Source organism: Populus trichocarpa, chromosome 14, assembly GCF_000002775.5.
Source record: "Populus trichocarpa isolate Nisqually-1 chromosome 14, P.trichocarpa_v4.1, whole genome shotgun sequence".
In the NCBI taxonomy this organism is placed as follows: domain Eukaryota; kingdom Viridiplantae; phylum Streptophyta; class Magnoliopsida; order Malpighiales; family Salicaceae; genus Populus; species Populus trichocarpa.
Window position 1 is genome coordinate 2797681 of NC_037298.2, and position 10613 is coordinate 2808293.

The 10613-nt window shown below is 35.5% G+C and overlaps 2 protein-coding genes and 1 pseudogene across 5 annotated transcripts; 2 read left to right on the top strand and 1 right to left on the bottom strand.

Annotated features, from left to right (window-relative positions):
* Positions 1-371: 371 nt before the first annotated feature.
* On the bottom strand, positions 372-5143 carry LOC18105025 (UMP-CMP kinase 3). 4 transcript variants are annotated; one of them, XM_024584313.2, is made up of 9 exons: positions 5003-5141; positions 4628-4701; positions 4239-4356; positions 2826-2982; positions 2620-2700; positions 2350-2457; positions 2192-2263; positions 1097-1148; positions 372-800 (listed from the first exon to the last, which is right to left on the bottom strand). In XM_024584313.2, exons 2-8 carry the CDS (start codon positions 4677-4679, stop codon positions 1137-1139), a joined length of 600 nt encoding a protein of 199 aa, XP_024440081.2. In that variant the 5' UTR covers positions 4680-4701; positions 5003-5141; the 3' UTR covers positions 372-800; positions 1097-1136. The 4 variants fall into 4 exon arrangements, with proteins under 4 accessions (XP_024440081.2, XP_024440082.2, XP_006375091.3 ...); XM_024584314.2 differs by having other exon boundaries at positions 372-806; XM_006375029.3 differs by having other exon boundaries at positions 372-565; positions 5003-5139.
* A 1464-nt stretch (positions 5144-6607) lies between these two features.
* Positions 6608-7964, top strand: LOC18105026 (phosphatidylinositol N-acetylglucosaminyltransferase subunit P-like; annotated as a pseudogene).
* A 1094-nt stretch (positions 7965-9058) lies between these two features.
* On the top strand, positions 9059-10613 carry LOC18105027 (haloacid dehalogenase-like hydrolase domain-containing protein Sgpp). Its single transcript, XM_006375031.3, has 5 exons — positions 9059-9339; positions 9422-9539; positions 9656-9810; positions 9910-10171; positions 10283-10613. Exons 1-5 carry the CDS (start codon positions 9170-9172, stop codon positions 10472-10474), a joined length of 897 nt encoding a protein of 298 aa, XP_006375093.1. The 5' UTR covers positions 9059-9169; the 3' UTR covers positions 10475-10613.

A 10613-nucleotide genomic window follows, 5' to 3' on the forward strand; every position in this document is an offset into this window, starting at 1 on the left:
TTTACAATTAGCCCTTTAACCCTTCAAGACCGGAAGAGATATGAAAAGTACTTTTTTTTTTTTTTTCAAGGTTTCAGTTATGTCGAGGTGAAAAAATTACACTAATATTTAGATAAATTTGCTTTAGAAAATCAAGGTAACATTTAATTACTCTTAATGGGTAAATTTTCAAAGTATAAAAAATTAGTTTAAAACTATCCCAAGAATAAATTTATTTTTATCTCCATCTTCACATCTGTAACCAATCTCCTCCATCTCTTCGGTTCCAAAACAATGAACAAAAGTTACTTCTCAACCAACTCCCCTCACTAGTCAAATTAAACATGACTAACAAAGAGAGAGAAGGAGATGGGAGAAAGGAGAGAATCGTAAGCTCAAAAGGAAGCATTATTGGTGCTTTATTACTATTTCATATTAGAACCTTGTCATAGGAACAAGAATATAGAGGTATATACCTCATCACATAAACTAAAACTACTATGATAAGAAGCATGATGTCCGCTTAATGAATAAACTATGCCTTCCCAATAACGTATAATGCAACTACACCATAAGAAAATATCACCTGAAAAGGAGAATAAATTCTGTTAATTATATATATCCTGGTACAGATGCTAGTTGATGAAAGATGCAATGCACGATCTCCAAGCCTAGAAAGCTATGTTCCAAATTCAGACACGGACAGCTTGAAGAGCTGAATAATTGCATATATTTTTTTGCAGCATCATTCACCACTCAATGGAATGTCTTGAAGTATGCTTATCATGCACTACTCTACAGAATATCTTCCAGTGTTCCTCCTGAAACTTGAGATAAAAAAGATCCTCACGAGCTTCATTTTGTGGAATTCACACACAACAATAACACCATAGGACTTGTTATTCATTGATGTAAAACTGAAGCTAGTTTGGGGATATCAAGAAAAAATGTTTTAAGGATCTCAATTCCCAACCAAAATCTCCAAATCTAGTAATGTTTCACCCAACACTGACCAACTTTAGATTTGCATGGTGATTTTCAAGCATTTTAGGAGCATACATGACATTAAAACATCAGCAGTTAAAGAGCATGTAGGTCTAAACCAGGAAAGTATTACCTTTATATTAGGTTTGATATATCTGGCACAATGGAAACACCTAAACAGCAACCTGCACAAGTATAATCAATAAGGGGGGGCCTATTTCCAGATAAGATAATCCACAACATGATCATCAATTAATTCCTTTTTCGTTGTAAACAAAAATTAAATTGAAAATTAAAATTAAAATTAAAGACTTAGCAAAAGTGTTATCAAAAGTCAAATATTGCAATCATGTCAATATGAATTTCCCTTTTGGAACCCTCATATCATGCGGCAATTACCTGTTAAGCACTAGCAATCTAGTTTATTGAGCAGAATTTTTAATTTCCATATGATTCCTAAGCATTGTTTTCTCCATATTCCAATTGTCCTCAATTCTTGATAACTTCTCCATAAAACCAGAGTTGATAAACTTCTCCACTTACATTGAACTACCTTTTTGTTATGTTCAAGAGAAGTTGCTGTTATTGGTGGGCAACATGCATTAGGAAATGAAAGTTCTTAGCTATATCCTATGGCAAAGTAGAGGGATCACACACAAGCACTTTCTTGTTTTATATACCGGGATATTAAAGTGCATGCATCCACATCCTATCTGGTCACATAAAGGCCATTACTCAGTATTAGTCTCGCTTAAGCATGCCTGGAGGGTCCGAAAAGGTGCTAACAGTAAGCATTGTTGCATTAAGATGGTCTTTCCAGTACTCAAACTTGCACAGAAAATGCTCCTTCTAAGTTCTATGCATTGTACAAACCACACACACACACACATCTTTTGAAAATAATCCTGACTGCATTCAGAACCCAGGAAATGCAGGTCATCAGATGGCAACCATAGATCCAATCAATAAACTACTACTTTGCCAAAGCTTCTTGAAGGAAGCATTATAGGTTGAATTCTCATGTTATTTCCAAATGCTAGGTTATTTCCAAAATATAGGCTTCACAATACAATAACATGCATCTCATTCTGCATCAAAAGAAGACAAAGGTTGATTCTGCGCACATTTCTGATGATATTATTCATAGCATAACAATGATTTTTCTCAAGATTACACATTTCTGTATACAATGGAATTCCTACAAGATAGCACAGCAATGCTGCTTTACCTTCTCGTCTTTTGGGGTAAAGATGGCTTTAACTACCTCAAAAACCTCATCAATAGGCTTTGCAGCATCAACCTAGAGGTCAAGGAAAATAAATCTGATGGTTATAGTAATCAAGCAATATTTATTTCAATACAGAAACAATTGCATGAACATGTTACCTTTTGAACTTTCCCCTTGGATTCATAATACTCAACCACGGGAAGGCTAGACTCTAGAAAAACTTTAAACCGCTTCCTTATTGTCTCAATGTTGTCATCTTCTCTTCCCTTAATTACCAAGAAAAAGAGAAGAAATGACGAATAAAGAAACATTAGAACATGAGATGAAAAAAATGGAACAAGAAAAACTAAGAATATGACCTCCTTTAGAAATATGTTATGTCCATGAATATTTATATTACATAGAGAGAGTTGTCACATTATTCCAACCTGGTTCCTGCTCAAAATACGCCTCTCCATCTCCTCTTCAGGACAATCAAAGAAAAGGACAAATGCCGGCTCAATTTTGGTCTGGATAATAATATATTACAGTAAGAATGCTATTCAAACCAAGCAGAAAGCAATCCCTCCCTTTACCACTTTAGCTACAGTCTATGGGGAAAATATTGGTACAGAAAATTGTGTAAGAAACTTACAACAGCTTCAAAAGCAGCTCGGTTTTCCTCATTGCGGGGAAAGCCATCAATCAGAAATTTGTCGTTTCCACTATCCTGCATTGCTTTTTGGAGGAGCTTTATTGTTACCTCTGAAGGCACTATCTTGCCCTCCTTAATCATGTTCTGAATCATGGTTCTGTAGACCACAAGGAACAAGATTACCAAGTGTTCACTGATAAGGTCAGGGCAGAAATTATAGAAGTTCCAAAATCTAACACCACACCACATGAACAAAAAGAACAATATATGTAGGGACATATAAGCCAACCCTGGCTCAATATCCACACAAAATATAAGCCCTTGAAGGGTGATCCAAACAACATATTTAACATCTGACTACAGGAACAGGTAGGACAGGCAGAAAAATTTCCAATCATTCGATACATTAGATGCAAAATGCACCCTATTCCAATAAAGAACGATGGGCTTGGTAGGAATGAATACCCACACTACCAGCTTTAAGAAGGGGTAAACCTAAACACTCCCATTTGGTATTCCTATACAAATATTCATCATCGACATAACGTGGAGAATGATCAAATTACTGAGAGCAAACCAAGAATGAGAGGAGGAAAACTAGCATGATCGTTGTTATGCAGCAAGGAAAGAGAGGTTCCATCAATCATTCTATTTTTATTTTATTTTTACATTCTGTAATGTTTTAGCTTTTCTTATAAATCTAATCTATTTAGGAAGTCGCCGTGCTTGGGAACCTTAGAACTATTTAGGAATCTTACTTTATTCAGGAAATTAGAGCATTAGTTAGATAGTTCTTTATTATTAATGGTTTTTTTTTCCTATGATTAAAAATCCCTATTTAGTTTAGTACTGTTAAGGCTATTTGGTGTCTATAAAAGGAGCACCAAACCAATTCTGCGAAATCATAAAGACTTCAATAATGAATTATGAGCATTCAATTTAGTTTAAGGACTGTGGCCTGATAGGGCATCCTATTTACTTTAATGACATTTTATTCTTCTTCTTCTAAACTCCTCTTGCCACACTGTCCATATCCTATTCATAGCTGAAATCCACAACTTCCAGACAAGTTTTCTGATCTACATACCCTAACTCAACATGAAACCTTTGTGGGACACAGATTTACAGTCATCCTAGATCACCATGTCACTAAGAGAAGATTGAACAGGAGGGATGGAATGATCAAAAGCTTGAGAATTTACTCCCCAGCATCATTATAATAAACTGAATAAGGAATCAAATAAGAAACAAACATTCTTTGTCAAGATATGGCATTTGAAGACTTGTTACAATGGTCCCAAATTATTTCTAGTAAATTTTTTTAAGGTAATCATGGAAAAATAGTGACATTTTAAAATTGATAGAGACAACAAATGTAAGGGTAGCTAAACAAAAAATGCGTGCAAGCCATACCCATTTTCAGAACCAGATTTAATTTCTGCTCGAAGAAGATCTCCAGCACTAAGATGAGTGTAACCAAAGTGTTCGACAATATTGGCACACTGGGTACCCTTTCCACTTCCAGGGCCACCTGGTCACTCAAGAGAAACAATCAACCAGATGTAGGAAAAAAAAAACTTTCAAGCACGCAGAAGAGGAAACGAAGACAACTCCCAATAACCCAGATACGGATACAGTCCAACTACCAATAATATGACATTTTATGCTCTTCTATCAACAATATTGTCAAGACATGACAACATTATTTAATTAAGATTTACAAAACAAGTGATGTCAGTAAGAACAGACAAACAATGAGTTATAACTAAAAACTGAAATGAAAGAAAAGAAAATGGTCTGACCCAAAACAAAAACAACAGTAGGCTTCTTCTCAGAATCACCGGCAGTCCCCATGAGCGTTTTTCAAATGCAGAATCTGCAAAGACAACACCACACCATAAAATGTGAGAAATAATATAGCATAGGATGATTCTGCGTATGAAATTCAATTCTTAATAGATCTGATCCTGAGACACCGCACCGACAGGTGGATCTACTTTACTATCCTCTGTTTATCAAATTTTACGTGATAGATCGGAAGAAACTGCAGGGTGAATTAGCACTAAGTGTGAAATGCAGGTGCAAAAATAAAGAGAATGGGATCGTTTATCATATATAACCAAATCTATCTGAGAAAGGAAAATAGAGGCGAGATCTGATGCGGAGGCATAGCTTACCTTTTTTTGAGGGAGGGAGAGAATGGAAAGAAATGTTAACAGCTTTGTACCGCAGAGAGAGGAACCAGTTGAGGCGGAGCAGGGTGCTCTCTCTTTATATTTATACAGGAGGGGAGAGAGGGGTGTGATAGTATAACAATAACCCTCGGGATTTGTGAAATTACATAGAAATTTGAAGATTGATAAAAAATTAAATATTTATTTAATAATATATTGCATAGAAAGTTCTTTTTTGTCTAAAATATCTAAAATATTTTTAAAGTCATACTTGGGGGATTTTTAAAATATTAAGAACAGTTTTGATTATTGATATAAAACTCGATAGTGTTGGTGTTTATCTGGTCATGACCTAGACAGTTTTCCAGTGTTTCGTTCGTTTTTTTGTATTATGTTGCAAACTATTTTTTAAGAGAATTTTTTTATTTGTAAATATATTAAAATATTTTTTATTTTTAATGTTAGTATATTAAAATTACTAAATATTAATAAAAATATCAATTTAATATTTTTTTAAAGACAAACATATTTTTAAAACACAATACCAAGCAAGCAGTTTTTATATCAAATTAGGTTATAAGTCAACACAGTCAAACTAAATTGATCAAACAAATTGATCTGCGATCTATCTATAACTCAAATAAGATATAGCTTTATTTTTTTATAAAAAAATCAAAATAATATTATTTTATTTTTAAAAAAAAATTATTAAATCAATATTATTTTTCAATTGACACAAATTAACCTGAATTAACTGCCCAACTTATAACTCATGACTCTTCTTTATAGTTAAGTCATGGATCAAGCTAAGTTTTATAGCTATAATTATAATATAAAAAGGAGTTTTCATGCATGTTTGTATTTTAGTGTATATTATTTTAAAAAATACTTTAAAACAATTTTATTTATATTTTTTTATTTATAATATCAATACATCAAATTCATAAAAAAAACTAAAACATCAATAATTTAATAATTTTTCAAGCCAAATATATTTTTAAAACTTACACAAATACAGTTACAAACATAAAAATAAATGTTATATTTTAATTCCTGAATAATGCTAATGATTATGATAGCACGTTTTTTGGAATGGAAATGAAGGAGAGTAACGAGCGGTGTTTCCTCTTTCTGAGGAGTTTGGTAAGGTTGGTGATTTCACTTTGCGTAGCTCGAACGACCAAACGTCCATTCCCATTCCCCAGATCCCTCATCTTCTTTCTATCTGTGAAGTTTTCTTTTTGTTTAGAGTGAATCTCAAGCTTTAATGGCCTCCCTCATTCCTCCACCTCCCTGTCACAAACCATTTTTTATTTTATTTTTTTACAGCTAAATCGGTAGTTAATTCAACTTTCAATGCTTTATTTATTTATTAATTATTAACAATCAAGCTAGTTTTCAAGGATTTTATGCAAGTTATTCACACTTAAACTGGCCATCCAGAATTAACAATGCACCCTGTAGAATTAATCTATCACCTAATCTAATATTTTTAAAAAAATCCGAACCCTTTCTGAAAAAAAGAAGAACAAACACTAATACCAATCGAGCTACAAGTATCTGGCAGTAGTTTAATCATGCAAAACAAGGGAGGCTTGAGCCAATACCATGGATTCACCTGCGATAGCGAAGAATACAAATCTTGATGGAATATGTGCAGATTTCACATCAAGTGGGAGGACAGGACCACCTAGGCCAAATCAACACTGCTCTTATTCTTATATTCTCCATCCAAATCTGATGTGCTGGAAACAGACCAAACATGCATGCATGCATACATCTTGGATTCCAATCAAATCACAGCCAATAAGATCTCCACCATCTGTTAAGATGCAAGGCACAGAAGATCAGCATTCGGTGAGAGTCCAAGGAGAGTGCTTAGCTTTTCAAAGAGGAGGAAAGCAACTGTATCCTTTCCTGATCCTGTTGACAAGCTGCTTCTGGATTTGGTGTGTCTGGAGATCATGGCACCAAATCCTCTGAAGTTTATGGTTTTCTTGGCTCCATTACTACCGTTGTTGCTACAGGTGTCTTTAACTTTCATCTTCTTGAATTTAGCATTCATGTGGAAATTATCTTAATTCTGTGCTTGCCTTGATATTCTGAATTCACCATTTTAATTGCCACGAAACATTTTACATGCTGGATGAAAGAAGTTTGGTCACCTTAACATGGAATCATTTTCTTGTTTGCCCTTTTTTTCTCGGGGACATAACTTCCACCTTATCAGAAAGAGCAATATCTAAGTTCGATACTGAATTCCATTGTTTTTGTCCGAGCAGTCATTTTCTTGGTATGGGCATATGTTCCTGAAAATTGGTTGCACACAATTGGAATCTTTTACTATCCCAACAAGTCAGTGGCCATGTTGCTTTGCTTTGATTAGTCTTGTCTTCTAGATTGAGGAAAGTACATGATGAGTAGGCCTAGTTGTAACTTGGATTCTGCTCTTCAGGTACTGGGCATTGGCTGGGCCAATTTATGCCATGTTGACAATCTTAATAGCTCTGCTATTTTACGTAGGACTCAACTCCATGTCAACCCCGCCCCCAAGCTCCTTGAATACAATTTTTGGTATGTTGCTCCTGCAAATGTGAGAAATCACTTTTTGGCTCCCGACGAGCTACATGTTTATATGATGTTGTGCTCTGTGCTGTACAGATGAATTCAGTAAGGAACCTTCAACCTTCATTCCATCGAGGGAGGGAGATGAGCAGCCCATCGAACCCATATCTGACAATGGCATCAACAAAATCAAAAAATCTCATGTTTACTGATGTAAAATAAATTAATGACCTCATTTTCGTTGATGATTGGTGAGAAATGAAAGATGCACCATCGAAAGCTGCTGTTGTGCCAAATTTACAGTTTAGTCATGAAAATTTACTTCAAGCTTGCAACTTTCTTGAAACATGTGTTACATCTTTCTTTACTTTGGAATATAAAATCCTCACTACTTCTCTCTGTCTTAAAACGAATGTAACTGACATTGCTTGTTGAAACCCCAAGGCAATGGAATTCTGCTCTTACAGGGATTTAAACTTCATTCTGCATTGCAATTCTACCAGCAGGTTGAAAACTTAGAATGAGCAACAAAAGCACGATTCAATTCCGGTGAGCTCTAGCTCTAGCACATAGAACTCCATATCTGTATTTGGGAAGAGGCGATTCCTATAAATCGCGAAGAATGTAACAGTCTTGTTAGCTCTAGCCATTAATCAGTCATCCAGATGCAAAAAGAAAAAAAATTAAAAGGGCTCTTACGAAAGCAAGCAATCACACCAAATTCAACTCAGAATCCAATCTTTAGTTCTTGATTATCCAAAATTCAAGCCATCTCAGAAGAAGAGAGAGAGAAGGTTACATTTGAAAAGATTAGAGGTTTTGAGAAGAATGTTGGTTGAAGAAATCTGCAATAGCTTCGAGAGAGAAAAAGCCCCACTCATGTTCACTCTTTTTTGAAATCAAGAGATGCAAACAAACCATTTTTGGGGGGTTTTATGTTCTTCGTCCCTTCTCTTCAGGATTTATGAACACCAGTTACACCATCTTCCTTCCCATCCTGATGGCAATCATACTCTAAGTCCACCTTTTCGATGCTAGTGGCCCAGCATCTTCTCTTCTTTGGGCTGAGTTTGCTGGAATTGGGCTTTATAGTCTGCTTCCAGACCCAATGAATGAGTCCAGACTTTTTTCTTTTCTTCTTCTCTTTTTTTTTCATTGAATAAGTGGATTAACCTAGTTAATCAATTAAAAATAATATATAATAAAACTAAATCATATTACATGTGTAGGTTTTAAGAACTTTTCAAATTTATAAAGGAGGATAGAGGTTTAAGTGTTAATAAAAATAATTTATTTTTATGTTTTATTCTAAAATCAACCTTTTGACCAATCAGTTCTTAATCAGAATGAACTAAATTAGGTTTTGAACGAAATTAATATCCTAATTAATTTAATTAAAAACTTAACCATAGTCAACATGATAAGCCGAACTGATTTTGACAACTGTAAAATGGACATGTACGGACATTACAACCAACCAAAGCATGTAAAGAATCAGACCAAACCATTCAATGATTCGCATATCTCACTCGCTCTGAAACTTCCTCTCTGATTTTGTTTCCTATCTCTCATTCCTAGCAAAACCAGACATACTACTGCTCAAGCATGATATCCTTTGCTTCCATTCAGCTTCCTCCTCCTCCTCCTCACCACCACCACCACCACCACACCCTCGTTTCTGCCCATCTCCACAAAACTACAATGTACCAACCAAACCGCTTCAAAGATTTTCCCCGCATGTCATCCATTTCATCGAATGCTCGACCAATCCACAGGTTTTTTTCTGTCTTTCTCTTACTTCACTGTCTCCCAGCATTTTTCTGGCCTAATGTTTTTCATTGCCTCGTATTATGATAGCGGTGGAAGTTCTCTGGCCTCTGTTGCTCCTTTGGAAGCAATACTTTTCGACATTGATGGAACATTGTGTGACTCAGATCCTCTCCATTTTTATGCTTTTCGCGACATGCTTCAAGAAGTTAGTCATTTTCCTTCTTTTGATTTATAATATTCTCATTTATGTGTTCTGCAAAAGAAAATTTAGCAGGATGACTTAAAACGGGGTCAATGGTGTTCCATTCCCTCACCACACAGATAGGTTTCAATGGAGGAACTCCCATCACCGAGGAATTCTTCATCAAAAATATTAGTGGTAAGCATAATGAAGAACTACGCGAAATCCTACTTCCTGATTGGGAAATCCAAAGATCCCGCCAGTTCTTGGAAGATAAAGAAGCATTGTTTCGAAGGTAACTTTATAGTATAATCTTCTTTTCTATTATTACGAGTTCAAAAGTTCTCTTTCCTTGCCTCAAGTGGGACTTGAATTGATTGAAATTTATGTACAGATTGGCATCGGAACAATTACAGCCTATGAAGGGCTTGCAAAAGTTGTGCAAATGGATTGAGGATCGCGGTTTGAGAAGAGCTGCTGTTACTAATGCTCCAAGATCAAATGCTGAGCTTTTAATATCCATGTTAGGCCTGTCAGATTTCTTTGAAATTCTTGTTCTTGCGAGTGAATGTGACCGCGTAAAACCATTTCCTGACCCCTATCTGAAAGCCCTCCAAGAACTTGACATTTCTCATAAGCATGCCTTTGTGTTCGAGGTTTGTCTCTTTACCTATATCTGCGGGCTTGCTGTGTGCTGTGCATAAGACACTTGTTGGAAGAATATTTGATATCATGTTCCCCCTCTGTTGTAAATTTTGCTTTGCCAGGACTCTGTTTCAGGGATAAAAGCAGGGATGGGTGCTGGGATGCCAGTAGTGGGTTTAGGTACAAGGAACCCTGAGCAGTTATTGATAGAAGCTGGAGCTGTTTTTGTTATTGCGGATTTTGACGACCCAAAGCTGTGGACAGAATTAGAAGAAATGGAGATAAAGGCAGAGGCAACCACAACCACCAAATAGAAACAGTGATACAACGCGACTCGTGTAATAAATCAAGGGGCGAAGCATTATGTAACCCCAGGAGCTAGTTATGTATGGCTGCATTGGCTGCATAACACCTTGACCTAATGAAAGTAGAGCTATAGCATATTGGATTTTT

Excerpts from the sequence above, each read along its gene's own strand:
- LOC18105025 (XM_052447161.1), bottom strand. The coding sequence starts at position 4,679 with ATGGGGACTGCCGGTGATTCTGAGAAGAAGCCTACTGTTGTTTTTGTT. Across the intron at positions 4,357-4,627 it reads TACTGTTGTTTTTGTTTTGG|GTGGCCCTGGAAGTGGAAAG; the intron begins GTCAGACCATTT and ends TTGAGTGACCAG. Across the intron at positions 2,701-2,825 it reads GAGCTGCTTTTGAAGCTGTT|ACCAAAATTGAGCCGGCATT; the intron begins GTAAGTTTCTTA and ends ATTATTATCCAG.
- LOC18105027 (XM_006375031.3), top strand. The coding sequence starts at position 9,170 with ATGATATCCTTTGCTTCCATTCAGCTTCCTCCTCCTCCTCCTCACCAC. Across the intron at positions 9,340-9,421 it reads AATGCTCGACCAATCCACAG|CGGTGGAAGTTCTCTGGCCT; the intron begins GTTTTTTTCTGT and ends GTATTATGATAG. Across the intron at positions 10,172-10,282 it reads AGCATGCCTTTGTGTTCGAG|GACTCTGTTTCAGGGATAAA; the intron begins GTTTGTCTCTTT and ends TTGCTTTGCCAG.